We start from the raw sequence: 24,939 nt of genomic DNA, 5'->3' as shown, positions 1-24,939 counted from the left end.
CAATGTAGTAGAACTCATAAAAGTGTAAACTTCCTCTAAAAGCTCTGTTACTTGCTTAGGAACATATTATACATTTGTTAATGACAATGCAATATAGTACAATCTATTTTTAAAGAATGTGTATTTTATTAATATTACTCTTAAATGTTTGCATTTATTCTAATTAAAACTAATTTAAACAATTGGTAACTAAATTTGTACTCCAACATTAATTGATATAATACAGGAAACAAAAAGTATAAACTTAAATGTTATGTTATATATATATATATACAGTATATATCTATATATCTATATATAGATGCTGATGCTGATGACGAGTTCCCTGAAAACGTTACATTAAAAGAGACTTGTTTTGTTCTCCACTTTGAAAAAAGACCTGAGAGTGCAGTTATTTTCAAGGGATATTTATTGCATTTCTGCACCCAGGCAGATGACACAAGGAGGGTATATGCTGGAAGGTATTTTATATAAATATATATATATATATATAAATATATATATATATATATATATATATATATATATATATATATATATATATATATATATATATATAATATATATATATATATATATATATATATATATATATATATATATATATATATAATATAATAAGAAGAGGAATATTTTTTATATCTGTTGGTAACTGAAAATCTCAAAAGAAAGATAAGATCTGCAAACATACTTATACTTAACTAGGTGATAAGACTGCCCAGAGGGCAGTCTATGTTTAAAAAAATAAAAAAAACCAAGCTACAGGTACAAAAAATAAAAAAGTAAAAATACAGAAAAAACAAAAAAAGCTCTTTTACCACTAAAAAATACTAAGTCCTTCCTAACAGTAAAAAACCCCACCCACCAAACCACCCAAAGTAAAAAAAAACTAACACTAAAAGAAACTTAAAAGGACACCATTCAGATCCTTTACTGCCCTTAAAAGGGCAATCAGCTCTATTTCAAGACCAAAAAAACACTAATCTTAATAAAAAAGACCCAAAAAATTAATATAAAAAAAACTTAACCTAAGCTCCAAATAGGTACTCACTATTTCTGAAGTCCAGCGGAGAAGGTCTTCTTCCAGACAGATCCATCATCTTTTATCTTCATCCAAAGTGAAGGCGGCGTGGAGCAGAGGTGCGGGGCTGTGTTCTCAATGCCTGGATGCTCAGCAGCGGTGCTCGGCGGCGGTCTTCAGCAGAATTGAGGCTCCTCTTCGTTTACTGAATATTGAATGCAAGGTATAGCAATCAATTTGGGGTACCTTGCATTCCTATTGGCTGAAATTTTGAAATCAGCCAATAGGAATAGAGCTGCTAAAATCATATTGTCTGTTCAAATCAGCCAATGAGATTTCAGTAGCTCTGATCCTATTGGCTGATTTTGAAAATGTGAGCCAATAGGAATGCAAGGCCTCCCAATAAATATGGGGTACCTTGCATTCAGTCTTCAGTGTGCGGTGGACGATCACATGAATAGGAACCCCCATGCCGCCGCCGAGGACCGCCATCATCGCCAAGGAGCACCACTGCCATCGCTGATGACTGCGGCCGAGGATCGCAACATCTAGGATACACCGCTCCGCACCTCCGCTCCACGCCGCCTTGGCTGTGGATGAAGATGATGGACCCGCCTGGAAGAAGACCTTCTCCGCCGGACTTCAGGAACTGCGAGTACCTATTTGGGGCTTAATGTTAGGCTTTCTATATATTTTGGGGGTTTGTTTTTTTTTAGATTAGGTTTTTTTTGGGTAATTTAAAAAGAGCTGAATGCCCATACAAATGCCCCTTTAGTGGCATTGAGTAGTTTAGGTTTTTTAATGTTGAGTTTTTTATTTTGAGGGGTTTGGTGGGTGGGGGTTTTTACTGTTAGAGGGGGGACTTAGTATTTATTTTTTTTAAAGAAAATAGCTGTGTAACTTGGGGCAATGCCCTACAAAAAGCCCTTTTAAGGGCTATTGGTAGTTTATTCTTAGATTAGGGGGTGTTTTTATTTTGGGGGGCTTTTTTATTTTCATAGGGAAAAGGTTTTTATTTGGATAATGTGGTTTATTATTTTCTGTAATATAAGCCTTTTTTATTTTGTGTAATTTTAGATTAATTTAATGTAATCTTATTTTTTAATTTTTTTAAAGTAATGTAGTATTTTATTATTTTATGTAATTTAGGGGTTAAAGGGATAGTATACTCAGATTTTTTTTTGTATATTTAAAAAGATTATATAATAATAATCCAGTCTGCAATTAACACCTATTAAATGTTTTTTACCGTTTCCTTGTAATTTCTGTTACAAAATAGTATTGCTGCCAAACCCATTTTAGGCTCATTATGCAAGCCTAATAATAATGTTCTACCTGGGTAGAACAATCATGGTGCCCGGCATGCACAGTTTGCCCCCTTCAGCGACTTACGCATGCACATAGTGCATTTATGACCCCTCATATAATCTATATATTGAAACAAATGCACGTTGTGCAAAAATAGCATTGATGTTATGACATAGTGTGTGCGCACCTTGTGACAAACCAAGATGGTGGACATGACAGTGCGCATGCGATAGATTATAACGATTACTGCTCATGCAATTTGTAGAGTGTGTTTCTATGACTAATATTATAATTAGACTCTGCCTACTGCAGTGGGGTAGGAGGAAGCGCTAGTGTGAATTTGGGGAATGTTCTGCCTACATTTCTGGGCTGTCATTGCTGCAGATTTTTGGATAAAAATATATATTAATTTTACATATTTAGAAGCTTCGTTTGAAAAAAAAAAAGTAAGTTGATTTACAAGAATATATTGTCATGATTGTAATTCCTTTTTTTTTAAAATGGCAGTCTACAAAGATTTATAACCCTTTAATTTAGGGGGTGTTAGATTAGGGGGCTTAGTCATTAACTTAGTTATTTGCGTTGTGGGGGTTGGCGGTGTAGGAGTTAATAGGTAAATAAGTTTATTGCGTTGGTGGTGGATGGCGGTTTAGGGGTTAATAAATTCATTATTTAATTTGCAATGTGGGGGAATGGCGGATTAGGGGTTAATAGATGTATTAGTTAGTTTGCAATGTTAGGGTTGGCGGATTTAGGGGTTAATAATTTTATTAGGCAGTTTTTTCTTTTTTTTTCTTAATACTTCGTACGGGCAGTTAGATTTTTTTTTAATACTTATTGCGGGCGGTTAGTTTTTTTTTGTAATACTTATTGTGGGCAGTGATTTTATTTGTGTAATACTTATTGCGGGCGGTTAGTTGTTATTTTTTGTAATACTTATTGCAGGCGGTTCGGGTTTTTTTAATGCTCTGTTTGCCTTGCTGCATCCCGGTGGATTTCACAAAGCTTTGGTGGATTCTTTCCCCAATCTGCCTCACGCTGCCAACATTCCTTTGAGGAAGCATGCACAATTGGCGATGGACGCGTTACAAAAGCAATTATAGCATAGATAACACAACCATTAACAAATGCATGTGAGTGAAAGAAATAGAGAACTGAGAAGGGTTAGGAACCTCCCAGGAGATACTGTTCATAAAGATAAAAAACTATTTTTAAATTGTATAAGATATCAGGAAAGGAAAGAGATAATAATAATTTATCTAGAAACTAATAATCTAACTAGAAATTATGTTACTGTAGTTCAAAGGGTTTTGTGAACTAAGGAATCAAGCATTAATTTCTCTACTTTATTAGAAAAGTGTTCAATGAAGGGGTAAATTGGTTATAATATCTACTGCTATTCCAGTTCAGAAATACTTGCAATATTTTAGTGAGGAAACAAACTGCTAGACTACGAGTCTTGCGTTAGCCTTAAAAAGCAGCGTTGAGAGGTCCCAATGCTGCTTTTTAACGCCCGCTGGTATTACGAGTCTGGCAGGTACAGGTGTACCACTCACTTTTCTTCCACGAGCTAACCGCAAATCTCCTTACGTCAATTGCGTATCCTATCTTTTTAATGGGATTTGCCTAACGCTGGTATTACAAGTCTTGGAAGAAGTGAGCGGTACACCCTCTCCTGTCAAGACTTCTACCACATTTAAAAGTCAGTAGTTAAGAGTTTTATGGGCTAACGCGTAACATAAAACTCTTAACTAAAGTGCTAAAAAGTACATTAACACCCATAAACTACATATTAACCCCTAAACAGAGCCCCCCCCCCACATTGGAAACACTTTAATAAATATATTAACCCCTAATCTGCTGACCGGACATCGCCGCCACTTTAATAACTATATTAACCCCTAAACCGACGCACTCCCACTTCGCAAACACTAGTTAAATTTTATTGACCTCTAATCTGCCGTCCCTAACATCGCCGACACCTACCTATATTTATTAGGGGTTAATAAATGTAGTTAGGTTGCAGCGACGTTGGGGGTGGCAGATTAGGGGTTAATAAATATAATGTAGGGTTGAGCGATGTTGGGGACAGCAGATTAGGGGTTCATAGGGATAATGTAGGTGGCGGCGGTGTCCGGAGCGGCAGAGTAGGGGTTAATAATTATAATGTAGGTGGCAACGATGTCGGGGACGGCAGATTAGGGGTTAATACGTGTAAGATTAGGGGTGTTTAGACTCGGGGTTCATGTTAGGGTGTTAGGTGTAGACATAACTTTTGTTTCCCCATAGGAAACAATGGGGCTGCGTTAGAAGCTGGAAGCTGCTTTTTTGCAGGTGTTAAGTTTTTTTTCAGCCGGCTCAGTCCCATTGTTTCCTATAGGGAAATCGTGCACAAGCACGTTTAGCCAGCTTACCGTTACCGTAAGCAACGCTGGTATTGAGGTGAGATGTTGAGCAAAATTTTGCTCTACGCTCACCTTTTTGTGGCTAACGCCGGGTTGAAAAAACCTGTAATACGAGCGTTGTCTTAAGGTAGAGTTAAAAAAAAAAGGCTCGTTCGCAACGCATCCCTGTTACCGCAAAACTCGTAATCTAGGCAAACGTTTTTGAGTGAGCAGTTATTTAGTAATGTAAACCAGATAAGGGGACAGCATTAAAAAAGAGTTTGTTTTTCATTTTTTTTTTATAATTATAAATATGTGTATTCTTTTTATGAGTAAAGCATGTATAGACCAACCTAAAGGATTTAGAAATAATTTTAGAAATAATCTCTTTTTATTGCAGATTAATGCAAGCAATTAAGGGCATTACTGAATAATGACTAGAAATGTGACTTTGTTTCGTTACGAATGCAAATCAGTTACGAATGCAAATCCGTTACATAAAAACAATATCAGAATAAACGCACCAATGAAATTTGAAGAAAACAAAAAAATATTGACAAATGCATCAGTATTAATTTGTTTTCTTTAAATTACTTTTAAGGAATTAAATACTTATCTTTTAGGGCACTGGAGAGCCATGCTATACCACTTTTCTTCACAGAGCCCCGGCCATGCTAATATGTGCCTTATTGTGCCAGCTCCCAGGACCTATGTGAATTTGGCAACCCATGTTTGTAAAAACTGAATTAAAATATACCATTTGTTTGTGCTGCGTTTGTGCTAATTTGTGCCGCAAAAACAAACGTTTGAGCCGGTTTGGTTTAGGAGATATTGCGCATTATTTTTTAATGAAACCCCGCCCACTTTGCACCCCATGTTATGCAATTTTAAAAACAAATATACCATTTGTTTGTACTGCGTCTCTGCTGATTTGTGCTGCAAAAACTAAAGTTTTTGCCGGTTTGGTTTTGGAGATATTACGCATTATATTTGCTGAAACTTTGCCCACTTTGCGCCCCATGTTATGAAATTTTAAAAACAAATATTCCGTTTGTGCTGCGTTTGTGCTGATTTGTGCTTCAACAGCGAACTTTTGTGCCGGTTTGGTTTGGGAGATATAGCGCATTATTTTTTATGAAACCCTGCACACTTTGCACCCCATGTTATTCAATTTTAAAAACAAATATACCATTTGTTTGTGCTGATTTGTGCCGCAAAAGCAAACGTTTGTGCCAGTTTGGTTTTGGAGATATTGCGCATTATATTTGTTGAAACCCCGCCCACTTTGCGCCCCATGTTATTCAATTTTAAAAACAAATATACCATTTGTTTGTGCTGTGTTTGTGCTGATTTTTTCTGCAAAAACAAACGTTTGTGCCGGTTTGGTTTAGGAAATATTGTGCATTATTTTTTGTGAAACCCCATCCACTTTTCACCCCATGTTATGCAATTTTAAAAACAAATATACCATTTGTTTGTGCTGTGTTTGTGCTGATTTGTGCTGCAAAAACAAACGTTTGTGCCGGTTTGGTTTAGGAAATATTGCGCATTATTTTTTGTGAAACCCCGCCCACTTTGCACCCCATGTTATGCAATTTTAAAAACAAATATACCATTTGTTTGTGCTGCATTTGTACTGATTTGTGCCGCAAAAATGAATGTTTGTGCCAGTTTAGTTTCGGAGATATTGCGCATTATATTTGCCAAAACCCCCGCCCATTTTGCACCCAATGCTATGCAATTTTAAAAACAAATACACCAGTTGTTTGTCCTGATTTGTGCCGCAAAAATGTACATTTGTGCCAGTTTGGTTTTGGAGATATTGTGCATTATATTTACTGAAACTCCACCCACTTTGCACCTCATGTTATTAAGTTTTAACAACAAATATAGCATTTGTTTGTGCTGCGTTTATGCTGATTTGTGCTGCAAAAACAATTGTTTGTGCCAGTTTGGTTTCTGAGATAATGGACATTCAAGATTTTTAGATTATGTAAACTCAAGTACCGCCCACTTTGCACCTATGTTATTAAATTTAAAAAAACAAAAATCCCATTTGCTTGTGCTGATTTGTGCCACAAAAAGAAATGTTTGTGTCGATTTGGTTTTGAAGATACTGCATATTAAATGTTATCGATCCCCACTGACTTTACACTTGATGTTATTAAATGTTACATACAAATATATTAACTTGTTCCCTGTTTGTGCCGAATTGGTGGATATTGCACATAATATTTTAGTTAATCTGTTTAGTTTTGCCTACTGAGATATTACACTTATGTAAGGACATGTATCCTCAGTTTGCAGCCAGTATTTAATTGTAAATAAAAATACACTATTGTGCTGGATAGAGACAATTTGTGGATGTTTTTTAGGGGAAATATAGAAAATCAGTGATTAAAGGGACATTATACACTCATTTTTTCTTTGCATAAATGTTTTATAGATGATCTATTTATATAGCCCATAAAGTTGTTGTTTTTTTAATTTTTTTTATAGTTTTTGCTTATTTTTAAATAACATTGCTCTGATTTTGAGACTCCCAACCAAGCCCCAAAGTTTTAGGAGAATACCGATGTATACCTACTCCAGCTTGCTTCTGTTTGTGTAAAGGGTCTTTTCATATGCAAAGGAAGGGGAGGGGGAGTGTCTGATATTTCCCACTTGCAGTGGGTGCTCCAGTAACCTTTTTTAACACTGCACCAGAAAGTTTAATGTAAGAAGGTTAACATTGCACCAGAGAGGTTAATGTTGCATTTATAGGGACAGATTTATAATGAGGCAGATTAGGCATGTGCCTACAGGTGCCCTCCATAAAGGGGAGCCGTGCCTTATTGTTGGTGTTCTGTCAACTAATTTGACAGAACACCGGCAACAACAAGGAGGGTGCACTCTATATAGAACACTATTCAGAGTGAACCTCCTTTTCCATGACCGGTGGCTTCCATGGGGGCAGAGAGGGATCTCGGTGTAGGCTGCCCATTGAAATGCCTGTCCAGCACAGGCAGGCGTTTCATTGGGCAGCCTACACTGGGGTCCTTCCCTGCCCCCACGGAAGCCGCCGGTAACAGAAAACAAGGGGGATGTGCTCTGTATAGTGCGGTCTGTGCCTATGGGCGCCTGAAATGTAAATCCGGCCCTGAGCATTAAGGGATTAACATGGTAACATACAGGTTTATATGTCATACATGGGGTTATTGAAGCGTAATGGATGGGAAGGAGCCCGAACCATAGCTTAAGTAATTTAACTGCAAAGTGAATAAGTAGAAACTCACTACTTAATTGAAAAAGGAAATGTTCAATTAAATTGCAGTAAAGCCCTCTTCAACCCCATTAGGCCTAATAAACCTGCTTTAGCCAATTTATCCCCTTTGTTGCCATATTAATCACCTGCAATATCATGTTAACCACAGACAGCCCAATATTAACTTGCATAGAGTTAACAAGCACTTAAAAGCACTCAAGCAACTTTTCTTATATAAGTCACTTCTTTTTTAGTCACTATTTTTTTTAAAACATTTAGGGGGGCATTACATCCCTAGCAATGGGGAAAAAATTGTCTCACTAGTTTTCTATGCAGCGCAGCAGTGTAGTTACGCAGCGTAACAGTCTGGTTTCAGCATAACTAGAGTGTTGCGCTGATCAACTACACTGCTGCGCTGCATAGAAAACTGAAACAGGTTTTTTTTTCTCGTTGCCAGGGATGTAATCTCCCCCATATGTTTTAAATATTTTTTTCTGGTGTGGAAGTCACATCTGTTCTTTTGTGTACCCCAAAGTTTTATAATTCTATTTGTACTTACGAACATTTTTGTTGTTATAATATTTTTGAATCAAAGAGTACATGTACACATAATGTGCAATATCAAACCAGCACAAATGTTTGTTTTTGAGGCACAAATCAGTACAAACACAGCACAAACAAATGGTATATTTGTTTTTAAAATTGAATAACATGGGGTGCAAAGTGGGCGGGTTTTTTTAAAAAAATAATGTGCTATATCTCCGAAACCAAACCGGCACAAACTTTCGTTTTAGCAGCACAAATCAGCACAAATGCAGCACAAACACATGGTATATTTGTTTTTAAAATTGCATAACATGGGGTGCAAAGTGGGCAGGGTTTCATAAAAAAATAAAGCGCAATATCTCTGAAACCAAACCGGCACAAACATTCATTTGTGCGGCACAAATCAGCACAAACACAGCACAAACAAATGGTATATTTGTTTTTAAAATTGCATAACATGGGATGCAAAGTGGGGGGGTTTCATAAAAAAATAAAGCGCATTATCTCCAAAACCAAACCAGCACAAACGTTCATTTTTGCAGCACAAATCAGCACAAATGCAGCACAAACAAATGGTAAATTTGTTTTTGAAATTGAATAACATGGGGTGCAAAGTGAGCAGGGTTTCATAAAAAAATAATGCGCAATATCTCCTAAACAAAACCGTGACAAACGTTTGTTTTTGCGGCACAAATCAGCACAAATGCAGCACAAACAAATGGTATATTTTAATTCATTTTTTACAAACATGGGGTGCCAACTTCACATAGGTGCTCCCAGGGCCTGCACTAAAGGAAAAGGTATACCAGTCTATATTTTATTTTGTTTCTTTTAACTTATATTGTACACATACAGGGCTCTGTGAAGAAGAGGAGTGGGCTAGCGCAGCTCTCCAGCTCGCTAAAGGTTGTTATAAGCTACAAAGGAACTTTTTTACCTGTGGCTTTGGAACATGTATATTCATTTAATGAAAACAAATGCAAATGTTCTATAAATATTCATTATTCATTTTGTTTAAAATGAAATCAATACTAAATAGGTCAGCCAATGAATATTCAGGGAAACAAATTTCCCAGAATATTCATTATGAAAGATACAGACAAACTGAACTTTTCTGGGCTGCACAAATCTAATAATGACTATATACAAAGTCACAATACAATAATTCAAAATAATTAAAAATATATATTTTACAGAAAAATACTCATTAGTCCAAATGATCAAATCTTAACTGTGTTGCAATCCCCCCCCCCCCCTGTTATGTGCTATGCACTCCTAATACAAGCACAAGCTAAGTGTATAAGCCTCTACCCAGACCATGGTTATTTAGTCAAGGAAACTCTGGCTTGCAAAGAAAATGACGTACTGAGATGTGTACTACCACAGCCTTCTGCACATGCGTGAGACAGATGCATGTGAATAAAGCTTAATAGTGATGGATGTGATGCATGGATCATATGGTGGGGGTTGGATACATTTAGTTTAGGAATTATTTTTCTAAACATTTGTTTTTTATAAGATCAATATTTTAACTGTATTATTTTGTATGTGTACAATATAACAAATAAAAGAAGATACAATGTAGACCTGTATATTATTTTTATGTTTTCAAGTGACTAAACTGTTGACACAATTAACCATTTTCCCAAAAGTAAAGTTACCGGAACATAATGCACAGCAGACCTTCCTATTCAATGCAGTCAATTTAGAGGAATTTATTTTGTATTTTCTTTGAAATGTAACAAGTTGAGGTTAAGGAAATGTATTTCTTTTTTTTTTTCTTTTCTTTTTTTTTTGTAGTTTACACAAAGATTTCTATATGGTTTTCCTTGGTTGTAGAACTTAATCAAAATAGGTAATAAATTATACAAACTAGCAAAATAAAGGTCCTAAAGTTAAAGGGATAGGAAAGTCAAAATTAAATTTATATGATTCAGATAGAGCATGTCATTTTAAGCTACTTTAAAATGCACTTCTATTTTCAAATGTGCTTCGTTCTCTTAGTATCCCTTAAAAAATGAATATGCACATATCATACACTAGTGGGAGCTGCTGCTAATTGGTGCCTGCACACATTTGTCTCTTGTGATTGGCTAAATAGATGTTTTCAGCTTCCTGTCAGTAGTGCAATGCTATCCCTTCAGCAATGGATAACAAGATAATGAAGACAATTTGATAATAGAATTAAATTAGAAAGCTGTTTAAAATTGTATGTTCTATCTGAATCATAAAAGAACATTTTGGGGTTTACTATCCCTTTAAAGAAGCAAAGTTATGCTTTTAGGACACACAAACCCTGAAGTGAAATATAAGCTTAATGTTACTCTGCTGACAGAAACCTCAGTTGGGATATATCATTTGGTATGATTTAAAAATAAGCAAGCAATGCTGCAGGAACTCAGTAAGATTCTTGGTTACTGACAAATATATGATACCAGCAGAAATAATACATTTTTATAAATCACAGACTAGATCTTACCTGGCATACTGTGTACAAAATTGCAGATCATTTCTCAATAAAAACATAAATAATGTAGAATTTATTCAAAAGGGGACTTCTATAATTGCTTAGTCATAAAAAGCAGCAGAAGGAATAGCAATACGACTTTAACTTATATAGAAGAAAGAAATGTTATGATAAAATATATGAGATAACAAAAAATCAGGAGAAAAACACATTAAAGATATAGAAGCATAAGGAAAAATGTCATGAATTAAAATTGTTGAATTGTTTTGCTGACACTTCAACAATTCAAATTCAATTTAAATTCAAATTCAGTAAAAGATTTTAAAAATGCTTAGAAGGTGTAAGTTTTGCTTTTTGTTTATTTTCAGAAAAAGAGCTTGATCACTTTAGGACAATGTCCTAAAATAGTTTAGTTTTAGAATTATGTTTTGTTTTTTCTATGTTTTTATTTGGGGTTTTAGAATAGGCATAACTCTTTATTTTTGGTAATTTGTTTGTTATTGTTTGTAATGTTAGGGTTGTTTTTTTTGCAACGTTAGTTTTTTTAAGTAATGTTTTTTTTTTAAGCAATGTAAGAATGTAAGATTTTTTTTAATATTTTTTTAAAAGGTAAGATTAGATTTTTTTTTACTTTCATAGGTAGGTTTTTATTTTTTAAAGATAGTTTTTTTTGGTATAGGTAGGGTTAGTCTATTTTGGGGTAACTTAGGGGTGTTACGATGGGTTTAGATGTTAGTGAGTTATTTTGCATTGGGGGGTCAGGCGGTTTAGGGGTTAATAGTGTAGTGGAGACTGCAAATTGGGGGTCTGGCGGATTAGGGGTTAATAGTGTAGAAGCCTACTTTGTGGTGGGGTGTGTGGCAGTTTAGGGATTAACAGTGTAGAAGCTTATTTTGTGGTGGGGTGTGTGGCAGTTTAGGGGTTAATAGTTTAAAGAGATAGTTTGCGATGCGGTGGGATGGCAGTTTAGGGGTTAACAGTGTAGAAGCTTACTTTCAGGTGGGGTGTGCAGCGGTTCAGGGGTTAATAGTGAAAAGAGGGGGTTTGCAATATGGGGGGTTACAGTTAAGGGGTTCATAGTGTAGTTTAGTGCAACTGTTTCCCCTGGACAAACTAAAAAGTTTGAGTGGTAAATGCAATTGCGCTTGCGCAATTGCATTTACTTTCAACTTGTAATATGAGCGCATATTATTGCTCAATGCTACTCATAAAAAATATGGGGAGCGTAAATTACCACACGTTTGTGCAAACAAATTTGTGGTAATTTTAACAGATTGTCACTTGCAATATGGATTTGATTGTAAAGAACATCAGAATCTCCTGATAGCATGTATGCTCCTCGTGCTAACAATAGGGCTCCACTTGTAATTTGGCCCTTTATTCTGTAATTGTCGTCAAAATTATGTTTGTTATTACGTGTTATAATGTTATTATGTTTGTGCAATGTTTGGTCAGGTGAAAAGACCTTAAGATATTTAGGGCTCTAGCATATATTAAATTATTTATAAAATATTTTACCAGGAAGGATACATTGAGATTTCTCTCATTTTCAAGTATGTCCTGGGACCACAAAACATTGCATTGATACAATAGTGTATAATAAAATACAAAAACAATAATAATACACAATATATGCAAACATTTAACATAGAACAGGTAGGAAATATTTAATCGACCATGACAGGCACATTCTGTTTTGAGATATGTAGAGAGGGATCTCTTAAAGGATATTAGGCTTGGGGAAGTTTTTAAAGTGTGAGGGAGGTCATTCCATAATTGTGGTGCTCTGTAGGAAAAGGGGATCGAGCTGCTTTCTTTTTGTATTGAGGCAAGCTAAATAATGTGCTGTTATTGGATCGGAGGTTATAGGAGGTGGGAATAGCAGGGGAGAGCATTCTGCTCAGGTAGGGTGGGAGCTTCCCAGAAATGCTCTTAAACACAAGGCAGGAAAGATGGAGGGTGCGTCTGGATTCCAGCGACAGCCAGTTTAGTTCTTTTAGCATGTCACAATGGTGGGTCCTGTAGTTACATTGTAGCACAAAGCATCAGAATGAGTTATACAATGTATGTTTATTAAGGTGAGTTTACGGTGCAGGTGCATATACTACGTCCCCGTAATCCAAGAGAGGCATCAGCATTTGCAGTACAATCTTTTCCTTAACTGTAGGGCTGAGGCAGGATTTGTTTCTGTACAGGGCACCTAGTTTTGGATAAAGTTTAGATGCAAGTTTTTCTATGTGGAGGCCAAAAGATAGATTGGGGTCTAACAACATACCTAAGTATTTAAAGAGTGGACTGCGGTCAGCGTGCAATTGGATTTTGTTTTGATGCGAAGATGGGAATTTTGTAATTTGTGTAATTTAGGTCCCATTCCAAAGATCATTGTGACAGTTTTGTCAGTGTTTAGGAAGAGTTTGTTTTTTAAAATCCACTTTTCTACCTCTGTGAACTGGTCTTGGAGCACTGCTTCAAGCTACGGCAGATCGGAAATGTTTGCATAAATTACCGTGTCATCTGCGTACATGTGTACATTTGAGGATTTGCAGACATTAGGCAGATCATTTATAAATAATGTGAATAGTAGGTGGCCGAGAATGGAACCTTGGGGTACACCACACGTGACTGGGAGAGGGAGGGAGTCGTGGTCAGAAATGGAAACATATTTTGATCGATCCGATAAATATGATCGAAACCAGGTTAATGGACGATCAGCAATATATGTTAATTATGTACTTATCAATGCTCTATTAAAGGGACACTGAACCCAAATTTTTTCTTTCGTGATTCAGATAGAGCATTCAATTTTAAGCAACTTTCTATTTTACTCCTATTATCAAATTTTCTTCATTCTCTTGGTATCTTTATTTGAAATGTCAGCATGTAAGTTTAGATGCCGGCCCATTTTTGGTGAACACACTGTTTTGTTCTTGCTGATTGGTGGATAAATTCACTCACCAATAAACAAGTGCTTTCCATGGTTCTGTACCAAAAAAATTGCTTAGATGTCTTCTTTTTCAAATAAAGAAAGCAAGATAATGAAGAAAAATTGATAATAGGAGTAAATTAGAAAGTTGCTTAAATTTGCATGTTCTATCTGAATCATGAAATAAAATTTTTTAGTTCAGTGTCCCTTTAAGGCCGACTAATTTGTGAGTGCATACTTAACATTTACTAATAATTATTCGCAATCACAAACTGTTGGGTTGATCACAATCTTTTAGAAAAGTTTATCTAATAATGAATCACTTTAATTGTTGTTTTTCTGTTTAAAGTCATTAGATACATTGTGATATACCCCAGTATTAAAAATAGTCAGAAAACAAAGAGATTTATGCAAGACAATAATATTAATTATGACACTATCATTTAAAATCATAAGATATACAATAATTGATCGATCATAATCCTTTGGAAAATATTTTCAAATGATGTATCTATAAAAATCCTCATTTTGTAGAAAAATCTGATAAACTTTTCTAAAGGATTGTTGCTAACCTCAATATGCATTGAAAACTTAAATGTAAATACTTAAAGTTACATTCCAGCCAAAATTGGAATTCACATGGATGCATTTCTGTTTTCAATAAAACAATTTTTGCAATATACATGTATTAGCAAAAATGTGTCTAATAAAGCTATAGCTTTTTCAAAAGTGTATTTAAGTATGCACTGTGCAGCAGCATTTCAAATACAGCACTTGTTGAGAGACGCTAAGGTGCTTGTACCATATGATAATGACTCAATTTGTTAATTGCTGACATGATTCAAGCCCCACTGGTGCTCTGAGAAGCTGCAGTATTTAAAATTCTGGTGCACTGAGAATATCTAGTTATGCTTCACATGCACATGCAGAGAAAAATGTTAACACTAAAACAGTGATAACATTTACTAGAAGCATTTTTGCCAATAAATGTATATTGCAAATATATTTCTATTTAAAGATGTCATTAATCTATGCATATTTAAATTTTGACCGGAATGTACCTTTAAAACCTAAAAAAAATAATAAGACATTTTGTAATACTTATTTTCTTAATTTACATTGTAAGTAACACTTACTTTATTATCCAGCGACAGGAAAGGTCTGACTCATAAGGCTGAGGGTAATTTTTGGAATGAAATGTTCCTGAATTACTAGACAACAAAAACTGTCCATCACAAGGTGATTCTAGAAAAAAAACAAAAATATATGGATACTTTTTTACATTGTATCATTTGGAACCAAACAACAGTAGCCTGAGTGATACATACACTTTCTTGTTGTAATAAATACTGTTTTTTAAAGGATTTCTCATTTTGCAACTATTGAGAGACAGTTTTTGTTGTACTATGTACATTATGATAAGGGTCACCAATACTTTAATCTTTTCTTGCTCTATTATATTTTGTATCTCTTGTTGTTTATTTAAATCCATTAGAAAAGCTTTTCAGTGTGTTGCATGCATTTGCTCAGGGTTTTCTTTTTAGTCAAAAAGAAAACACTTTTTTTTCTGATTCCTTAATTATTTTTTTACAACCTTTAAAATCTTTAAAAACATTTAACAACATCATTGCAATACATCAGTTAATGTTTAGTTGATTTTTATTTATTTATTGAATTAATGTATTTATCAAGTAAAGTACAGCATGCTTACATTACTTAAAAAACCTGCTTAGCCTGTTTCACGTGACATATATAGGTGTTTTAAGTGCCTTAAAGAGACCTTATAGTATTTTTGAAGGACTAAAGTGGGATTAAATAAGTATTTTGAGATTGTTAAGTGTATCTCCTATGTTGCCAGTTAGGGTGATATAAATGAGTTTCTGGACATATCAATCAATTATTGTGCATAGTGTAGGAGAGACAAGGTTCTTAGTTCCATAGAATGTTCTCCAGTCTATCAGGAGGAGGGGGGATTGTGTATGGAAAAAAATAATAGTTACAGATTAAAAGCATTGCAGGAACAACAAGCAAAACTAACTATACATAATACATCTTTTTATGGAAACTTCAATTTTGCATTTAATGTACTTTAAATTATCTCTCATCCTTAATTCACGTGCCACAAATATTGTGTTTGAGGAATGCCTGTTTCTTATATACAATATATCCAAAAATAACTGATATGTTTGTTATATTACATACATGACTTATACAGCTTAATTGGATTTAAATATCCTTGAAGAGGACCCACTCACACACACACAAAATTAAATAAAAAAATAAAGTAATTTCCCATGATAAATGGATTATGTAAGTTATAGATAGTGCTTCTATACGTATTATATAAGTCTGTATTGGCATCCACTATTCCCATGTATTCTCTGTACAATTTAACTTTCTAATTTATGCACGTATGTTTTTATACTCCTGTATTAAAATATTGGCTCTAAATGGAAAAAAAAATCTTAATTTCTAATTCTCTATGTAGGGATTGCACTTGCCTAACATCTTTTGATTTGATAGCCATATACTTCCTTTCAATGTAATCATTATTCCAAATGAATGTCAGTTATATTTGTATTTAATAACTTTATTTATATAATGTTTCCACCCCACTGGAACTCACAGTGCTTAGTGCAGAGACCTTGTACTTTACACAATAATCATCAGCTGATAAATAGTAGCTATTATTAGTAGGGTGACCATATTGCTGCTTTAAAAAGGGACACATATGAACAAAAAAAATATGTCAGGGCTGTTTTCAGGTCTGTTTAAATAAATGACTTGTATAAGAACCCTGACATATGTATTTTTCATATGTGTCCCTTTTTTAAAGCGGCAATATGGTCACACTAAGTAGTAGGCAACATTATCATGCTTATTTTATCAACTGTAGAATGATGAAAAGATGAGTTTTCCCTGTGGGATTCTAACCTGTGACCTAAAGGTTTAAACAAGAACTGCAGGTACTTCATAACAATTAATCCTCACAAGTGGTCAGTTAAAGTATTGGAAATAACTATTATAGCTGCATTGGGGCACCGTTAATTTATTCTACACTTTAATATGGTTTAAAGATTTATTTTAAAATTATATCATGTATTTATATGTGCAGTAAATGAGTGAAATTTTTCACAGAATAATGTTTTATTGCCACATGATCATGACTAATAGCTGCATCATCATATGGCCTGGTGCGTGATGCATTGCAAGGACAATTAAAGTAATTCAAATAGTAGGAGAGATGAACAGTATAAATAACTTATTATGAAGCATCTTATAGTCCTCACACTTATTATATTTAGAGTACATTATCTTAACTTTCACAATTTCTTTCTCTTTTATATTTGCATATTCTGAGGGAATACAGAAAAAAAAAGTTAGTATATATTCTAAATCAATGAAAAAGCATTTGCAAATTTTCTAAAAAAATCTATGAGAATTTTGAGGACAGTGGTTATCACAGAAAAAAACTGTGTATATATAGATATAAAAATATAGATAGATAGACAGATTAGATATATTAGATATATTAAATAATTAGATGTACAGTATATAGATTTTAACCCAACACATTCAAAGGCTGGCAGTCTCTTGGAAGCACTCATCTGATAAAAGCAAAATGGGAGAGTTAGCTACAGCATTTGACCTAATATTTTAGCCAAGGACCACGTCAAGGATTCTTCTTTCCTGGGTCCTTAACCTACAGCCACATAATGCATGATTACAAGCAAAAGGGGTGAGTCAGTTACAGCATTTAACCAAATAATATTAGCCCAGGACCACATCAAGGTTTATACCTCCCTGGGTCCCTAACCTACAGCCATACAATGCTTTCAATCAAACAAACTGAGATAAACACAAGGCTTACCCAGCCTTATATATGTGTTCAAGGCACATACAACACATAATAATGGACTGCATTCTCAAACTGGATCAGGAACATATGCCATGTCACTGCAAAACTCACCCCCCCCCCTGAGTACTTACCATCACTCACAGACAGTTGCCCAGCATAGCATGTAGAGCCCGTAGGGAAAATTACAAAATGCCCAGGATGCTTTGGGTTAACTGCCTGAGTTTCCGGTTGCTGTACAGCTGTCTGTGAGTACTGGTAAGTAGTAAGGGCTGTGAGTTTTGCAGTGACATGAGATTTGTAACCGATCCTGTTTGAGAGTGCTATCCATTTACATGTTCTGTATGTACGTCTATCTATCTATCTATCTATTTATCTATTTATCTATCTATTTATCTATCTATTTGTCTGTGAGCATGTGAAGGTGTGCATATGCTTGTGTGCGTGCAAAAAAAACAGTCCAGCTGATTAAAAATTAAAAGCCATGTTTATTTCAAGTTGCATTAAACACATTAGTAGGTCAAAACAACATTGAAGACAGCAAGAGCCATATGAAGCATTTCAGCTTTTAGCCGTAATCATAGATTGACTTGTATCTCACTTCCTCACAATTTATGTGCACAGTTACAGTTAATTAAAAACAGAGCCTGCTAAAGTTAGCCATTCTAGTCCTTATATAATAGAGGCATCATAAGAGCTATACTAAAGTTTTCAATCACTTTCATCTCAATATAAAGCTAACTTGGTACAGTATCAAATGTTGTATATCATGAATATTGATTCTGCTAGGGTACTATGGGCTACATTACGAGTGGTGCGCTAGTTTGAGTTCACGCATTAACCCAGCTAGAAGTATGATTTTTATGTGTGTTGGGTAATATTACAAGTTGAAAGCAAAAAGTTTTTGAACAAACGCTAATCCGATGCGCGCAAAAAGCCAAACATAGAATATCACTGCTGCATTAACATATTACCTCATAGACTTCAATGAAGCACAACAAGTGGAAAAAAAGTCTAACACCCAAGAAGTCGTGCAAATATGATTGTGTTATATGCACTTATATTTATATATAGATATGCCTATTTATGAATACATATGACTTATGTGTCTGTATATACATACGTAAATACACATATAAATATATAAATACATACATATATACAGTATACACATACATCTTTAGACATGTGTATGTATCTCTATGTTAAAACCCTTTGCAGCATTCTTTTTCCCTTACATATGAAACCTCATATATTTGAACCCTTATAACTTTTAATTGCAATTTTTTTTTAAATAATTTTTTATTAGACAGTGTTATTATGAGTGTAGCTGTACTTTTAAATGTATTTTTTATGTGTTTTGTGCAAAATTTCTTGTCTCGCGTAAAAGTTAACCAGAGCTCTAAAGTTGTTATAGCCGGAAGCTATTGCGCTTGAGCAAACACTTTTACTTTCAACCTGTAATACACGTGCTACTTCCGACATGCGCAAAGAGGAGTTAGCGCTCCACTTGTAATCAAGTCCTATATGTACAAAGTTGAAGAATGCACCCACTATTAAGGAATGCATATTAAGAAAACACACAAATTATTTCTTATTTCATTTACATTTTTCTTAAACCTTAGGGCCAGATTACAAGTGGAGCCCTAAGTGAAAGCAATCTTTGTGATCCACTGAGTAACGCCAGCGCACACTAATGTTTTACATTACAAGTTGACAGCAATATAAACTAGCGCAGCATAGGGGGTAAGTCACGCAGCGATGGCAGCAAATTGTAAATATATATGTATAAGCATATACATATATATGTAATAGAAAAACACAGTTACCATAGAGCGCAATATAAAGGCACTTTTTAGTGCCTTTTTTTTTCTAATGCCCGACTCCTGCCAACTTTACCCCCAAAATACTGCCTAGTGCAGTTATTTTATAAAAAAAATAAAAATGCTACAATTATTATTTTTTTTAAAAAATACACCACTTGGGCATCTGGGGTACATTTATATAATTAACCAGAGATCTGTTTTGTAATGGCTGGTTATTTGTCTCACGTCCGCAAACAGGCAAATTTGCCCGTTTGCGGGCGCACAATAAATTACCGCTCCACTTGTAATCTAGCCCTTATTGTCCTAAGTTATTGTTATGTGTACTTTATTATTGTTCCACTTTACATTTTTACAAAGGTTTGACACTTCTATGATTAAAAGCATAAAACAATAATGAATTATCTGCTAACTGTACAGATTTGTATGTGCTCTATTATAAGAGGCTGGTGTATTTTAACCAAAAATATTGGCCCAACTATTATAATTATTTTTGTATTCATACAATTCATCTGTATTTTAAGGTAAGCCAACAAAATTACATTTTCTTTTGTCCTGATTACACGATCGGTTCATTTCGAAAGAAATTAAATAAGCAATACAGAAAATTCAATTAATTTTCACATATGGTCTACTGGTTTAGGTATTATTAAAAGAAAATATAAACATGAAAATACAAGTTAAATTTTAGTTTTCACAAATATACTTAGAAATATATGCTGAAGCACACATTTTTGATGTGGGTTTGCTAAAACTAGAAATATATATTTTGCTATTGTAAATTTTTATTTTTATTGAATGCTATCAAGTTTTGTTATGTTGCCAATGCATTTATCCTTAAAGGAAAATAAAAGCACAACAAGAAAATTCTCTAATGTTTTAGAGCATTTTATTATTTCATTATTACTTGCATGTAACAATGGAGCCGTAAGCTACCAAAGTTGCCGACATCTAATACTAGTTTACTGCTCCATTTTAATACCAGCTTACCAATGAAATATTTTGCGCAATGCGTACAGTCTGTATTTTCCTGTATTTGTAAGTTATTATGTTAACCCCTTAATGACCAGTGACGTAAAGAGTCTTTCTATGGGGATGACCACCACTCTATTTTAGCTATTAAAATTCTTTAATGACCAGCAATGTACAGGGTACATTGTGGTCGTTAAGGGGTTAATGTTTAGATCGGACGGCGGATTTGTTGAAAATCTTTCCATAACACTTTTGTTGCTATGGTAACCCGACCTTAGATTATTAAAGTTACATTTAGCGAATGTGCTCCTTACTTATGATCGGCTAGAAAGGGAAAGACATGGTAGTTAGTTGCAGTATTAGAAATCTGGTGTTTTTTTGAACTAGGTAAAGGGATTTGATCACCTAATAAATAATCAAATAATTTAAAGAATGTATTTAAAATTAAGATCAGCAATTAGTTTTTGGTTTAAATGTATTGTTACATTTATTTTTATATGTAATATTCAGTGCTGCCCCAGGCATAGGTCTTGTTGAAGTTATGTGCTTGAAAATATTTTTATATAAAACATATTGAAATATAAATAAGAGCAAAATTCAAACCTGCCTAGGGAAGCGCTAAATATTATATATAAAAATAAATTTAAAAAGAGAAATGCTTGTATTGTTTGCAAAATTTAAGATCTGAATGGAACGAGGCCTCAAAAAGCTATTTTTCCTCATTTACACCTAGTTCACTATGCCATAATGTTTGAGACTTTATCGACAGCTTCCGATATTGTTTTACCTGTTTGCTCTTTCAGTGGAAACCGGTGGTAATTTAGCGCTTTTCGATTTCTATTATTTTCTATAGGACATTAAGGACAAGATTACGAGTGGTGCGCAAATTAACGCTTCCGCTTGAGTGTTAATTGCGCTAGAAGTATGATTTTTGTGCTTGTCTGGTTGCGCTTGTACTACGAGTTGAAAGTAATACTAAGAACATATTCTGTTATGTGTAGAACATTGGAATGTCAAATATTTACAGTAAATTCACACTATAACACTTAACTAAAAATGAATAATGCATAAATATGCTTTAACATGATTTCATCTATATTACTACAAAGGGCTCCAATGCACCTCTATAAATGTCTTTATATGTGTACATATGTATTTATTTGTTTATATGTGTACATATGTATTTATTTGTTTATATGTGTACATATGTATTTATTTGTTTATATGTGAACATATGTATTTATTTGTTTATATGTGTACATATGTATTTATTTGTTTATATGTGTACATATGTATTTATTTGTTTATATGTGTATATATGTCTGTAAATACATATATATATACACATATAAATATATATATATATATATATATAGAGAGAGAGAGAGAGATGCACTCAGCTGAGGCAGAACAAAAGGTAGAATAACTTCCATGCCTGTTCATTTTAATTGCAACTAAGGGTGCACACTCTTTTAGCAATAAGCACACTATGCCTTTTCACATAGAAAAAATATCCTTTAGCATATCAGTCTGACCCTGCCCAATGACAGTCCAGTGCTGAAATACCAGGAAATTCTTCTCTGAACAAGAGAAACAACCCCAGACGATCGTTTCGGCCTTCAGTGGGCCTTGTCAGTGAGGTGCAGTCGCATCTCTCTAAGGGCGTGTGTGCAAGGAGTCCACGTCTGGTTTCCCCCATTACTCTTAGGGAGACCTAAGAGCAATTTACATAAATATAAAAAGAGAGAGAGACGCACTCAGCTGAGACAGAACAAAAGCTAGAATAACTTCCATGCCTGTTCATTTTCATTGCCACTCAGGGTGCACACTCTTTTAGCACACTATGGCTTTCTACAGAGAAAAAATATCCTGTAGCATATCAGTCTGACCCAATGACAGTCCAGCGCCAAAATACCAGGCAATTCTTCTCTAAACAAGAGAAACAACAACGTCAGACGATCGTTTCAGCCTTCTGTGGGCCTCATCCGTGAGGTGCAGTTGCATCTCTCTAAGTGCATGTGTGCAATGAGTCCACGTCTGGTTTCCCCTATATATATATATATATATATATATATCCTATATTTGAGCCTTTTATAATATTTGTGCGCAATATTTTATTTAAAAATTGTTTATTAGATAGTGTTATCATGAGTGCAACTATACTTCGTAATGTATTATTGATGGGTTTTGTGCAATTTTTTAGTTTCGAGAAACATTTAACCAGAGCTCTGAAGTTGCGGTAATCATTTGTGCATAAATCGCGATTGCACTTATGCAATCGTGTTTACTTTCACCTTGTAATACCAGAGGTAAGCCCGATGAGGACAAACCCTAATAATAAACCCCTCCACTCTCCACTCATAATCTAGCCCTACATTTTTTCGGTAATGTTGGAAAACGTACCATCAGAAATTGCTGATAAGCATAATGCCTTCAGTCAGATATTTTTTCCATTTTGTGACCTTGGGCAAACACAATGGAGAACTAATTCATTTCACAATGAAATTAAAATGAAAAGTCTTGCATGCTCTGCCAAAACCACAAAAGTATGTTTGTGACTGTAATGTCCCTTTAATTGAACAATTGCGCCATAAAATATTATTTTCTAATTAAAGAAGAGAACTTGGTAAAAAAAAAGACAGATTTCAGTATAGATTTCAATGTTGGTAATGCTATGAGGCCTTGCTTTATGCACAGAGATGCCTATTAACCTTAGTGTGAGAAATGTCGCCAGTTCATGGGAACTGGCATGTTATTTTACAGTGAGTTAATGTCACTTACTAAAATGTCTTATTTACTTTTTTTTATTTTAAGCACCTCACAGTAATAATAACTGAATATATTTCTAGATATTTGTTGGGGTTTTTTTTTTTTTTTTTTTTTTTTTAAATCAGTCATATAAAATTAGAAGCAGAAATTGGATGTGTAATATTTTATATATATATATAGTTTATATAAAAAAATAAGATTAAAATGTCTATTTTTTATTCTCCTTAAACATTCTACAAACATTGCACAAACTAATAAACTAAAATATAAATAAATAAATAATGTCTTAATATACAATGCATTTTTACCTGGAAATGATTTTGCAAGGCTTATATTTTGCTGCCATCTGTACTTTGATGTTATTATCAGTATTCAACCCTCACTAAGGATATTTTTATTCAACACAAATTAATTTTAATTGTTACCCATATGTTTATGTTTGCAGTAATACAACGGTGTCTGTGAATCTTTGGCAGATTATATATAATTTATAAGTATGCTTATGCCTATTTTCAGGCTTCATTATACATTCTTGAATGCACAAGTCTATCATGGGCACATTTGTAAAGCACTGGTACATTTTAGTATCTTGTTTTATTTCATTTATTTTTTCAAAATATAAATATTTGTAATGCATTGTGCTGGCAAACTTTATTGGAATGCTTATGTCTCAATGTTGTCAATATCATTACAAGCTGTTAAAACCAGCTGGAGTTTTCTATTCTTAATGGTTTTTAACAACTTTTTTAAAAATGTAATGTCTTATAGCAGTACATGTTTTATGGCATTGACACTGGATGTTATTTCCTAAAGAATGTATCCAAGCCAAAAATGTATCATTCACTAAAGGATTTAGTAAAAAGTTTACTTATTTTATTGTAACTTTATAGAATACTGATAGCATTTTATATTTTAAAACAATTTTTTAAAAATATAATGGTCCTTATTCTAATAAATTTTAGTTTTCTGTGTAATACTTCAAATAATTAAAATATTTTTAGCACTCAAGATGCATAAACCTTCACTTTTATTCTCTTGATTAAAAAAAAAAAAAAATGAGCAGACAGAAAACTCTGCCTCCTCTTACATGTTTCAGCTTAAAGGAACAGTAAAGTCAAAATCAAACATTCATGACTCCGACATAGCATGCGATCTTAAAGAACTGTCCAACTTCTACTGTCTAATTTGCTTCATTCTATTGGTATACTTTGTTGAAAAGCACACTTAGGTAGGCTCAGGAGCAGATGCTGATTGGTATCTACACATACTTAATATACCTCTCGTCTTTGGCTAATCCAACATTTTGAATTACTGCTCCATTAATAATGTTACCAACAGAATGAAACAAGTTTAATACTCAAAATAAATTGAAAAGTTATTTAAAATAGTATGCTTTAATTAAATCATGAAAGAAAATATTGGGTTTCCTGACCATTAAGGGTTTATGTTATATTAGTGCTCCACTGAGTAACGTAAGCACACGCTAATGTGAGCTGGTATTACAAGTTAAGTGTAATGCGAACACAAGCTCGCTAGGAAGCATTGCGCTCACGAGAGCGTGCTTCCGTAAGCTACAATGGAAGCCTAGTTCTCATGCTGTCAGAGACAGCATCAGAGCCTAAGAGC

The 24,939-nt window shown here is 34.0% G+C and overlaps 1 protein-coding gene across 1 annotated transcript in view; it reads right to left on the bottom strand.

Annotated features, from left to right (window-relative positions):
- TMPRSS15 (transmembrane serine protease 15) overlaps positions 1-24,939 on the bottom strand; it is an 839,864-nt gene that overhangs the window by 534,443 nt on the left and 280,482 nt on the right. The window contains exon 11 of the mRNA XM_053705190.1: positions 15,030-15,138. Coding sequence (XP_053561165.1) covers positions 15,030-15,138 — 109 coding nt within the window. The remainder of the gene's footprint in view (positions 1-15,029; positions 15,139-24,939) is intronic.

Source organism: Bombina bombina, chromosome 3 (assembly GCF_027579735.1).
Source record: "Bombina bombina isolate aBomBom1 chromosome 3, aBomBom1.pri, whole genome shotgun sequence".
Lineage (NCBI taxonomy): Eukaryota > Metazoa > Chordata > Amphibia > Anura > Bombinatoridae > Bombina > Bombina bombina.
The sequence above is the reverse complement of the archived record's forward strand: the minus strand, read 5'-3'. Positions and strand labels throughout refer to the sequence as shown.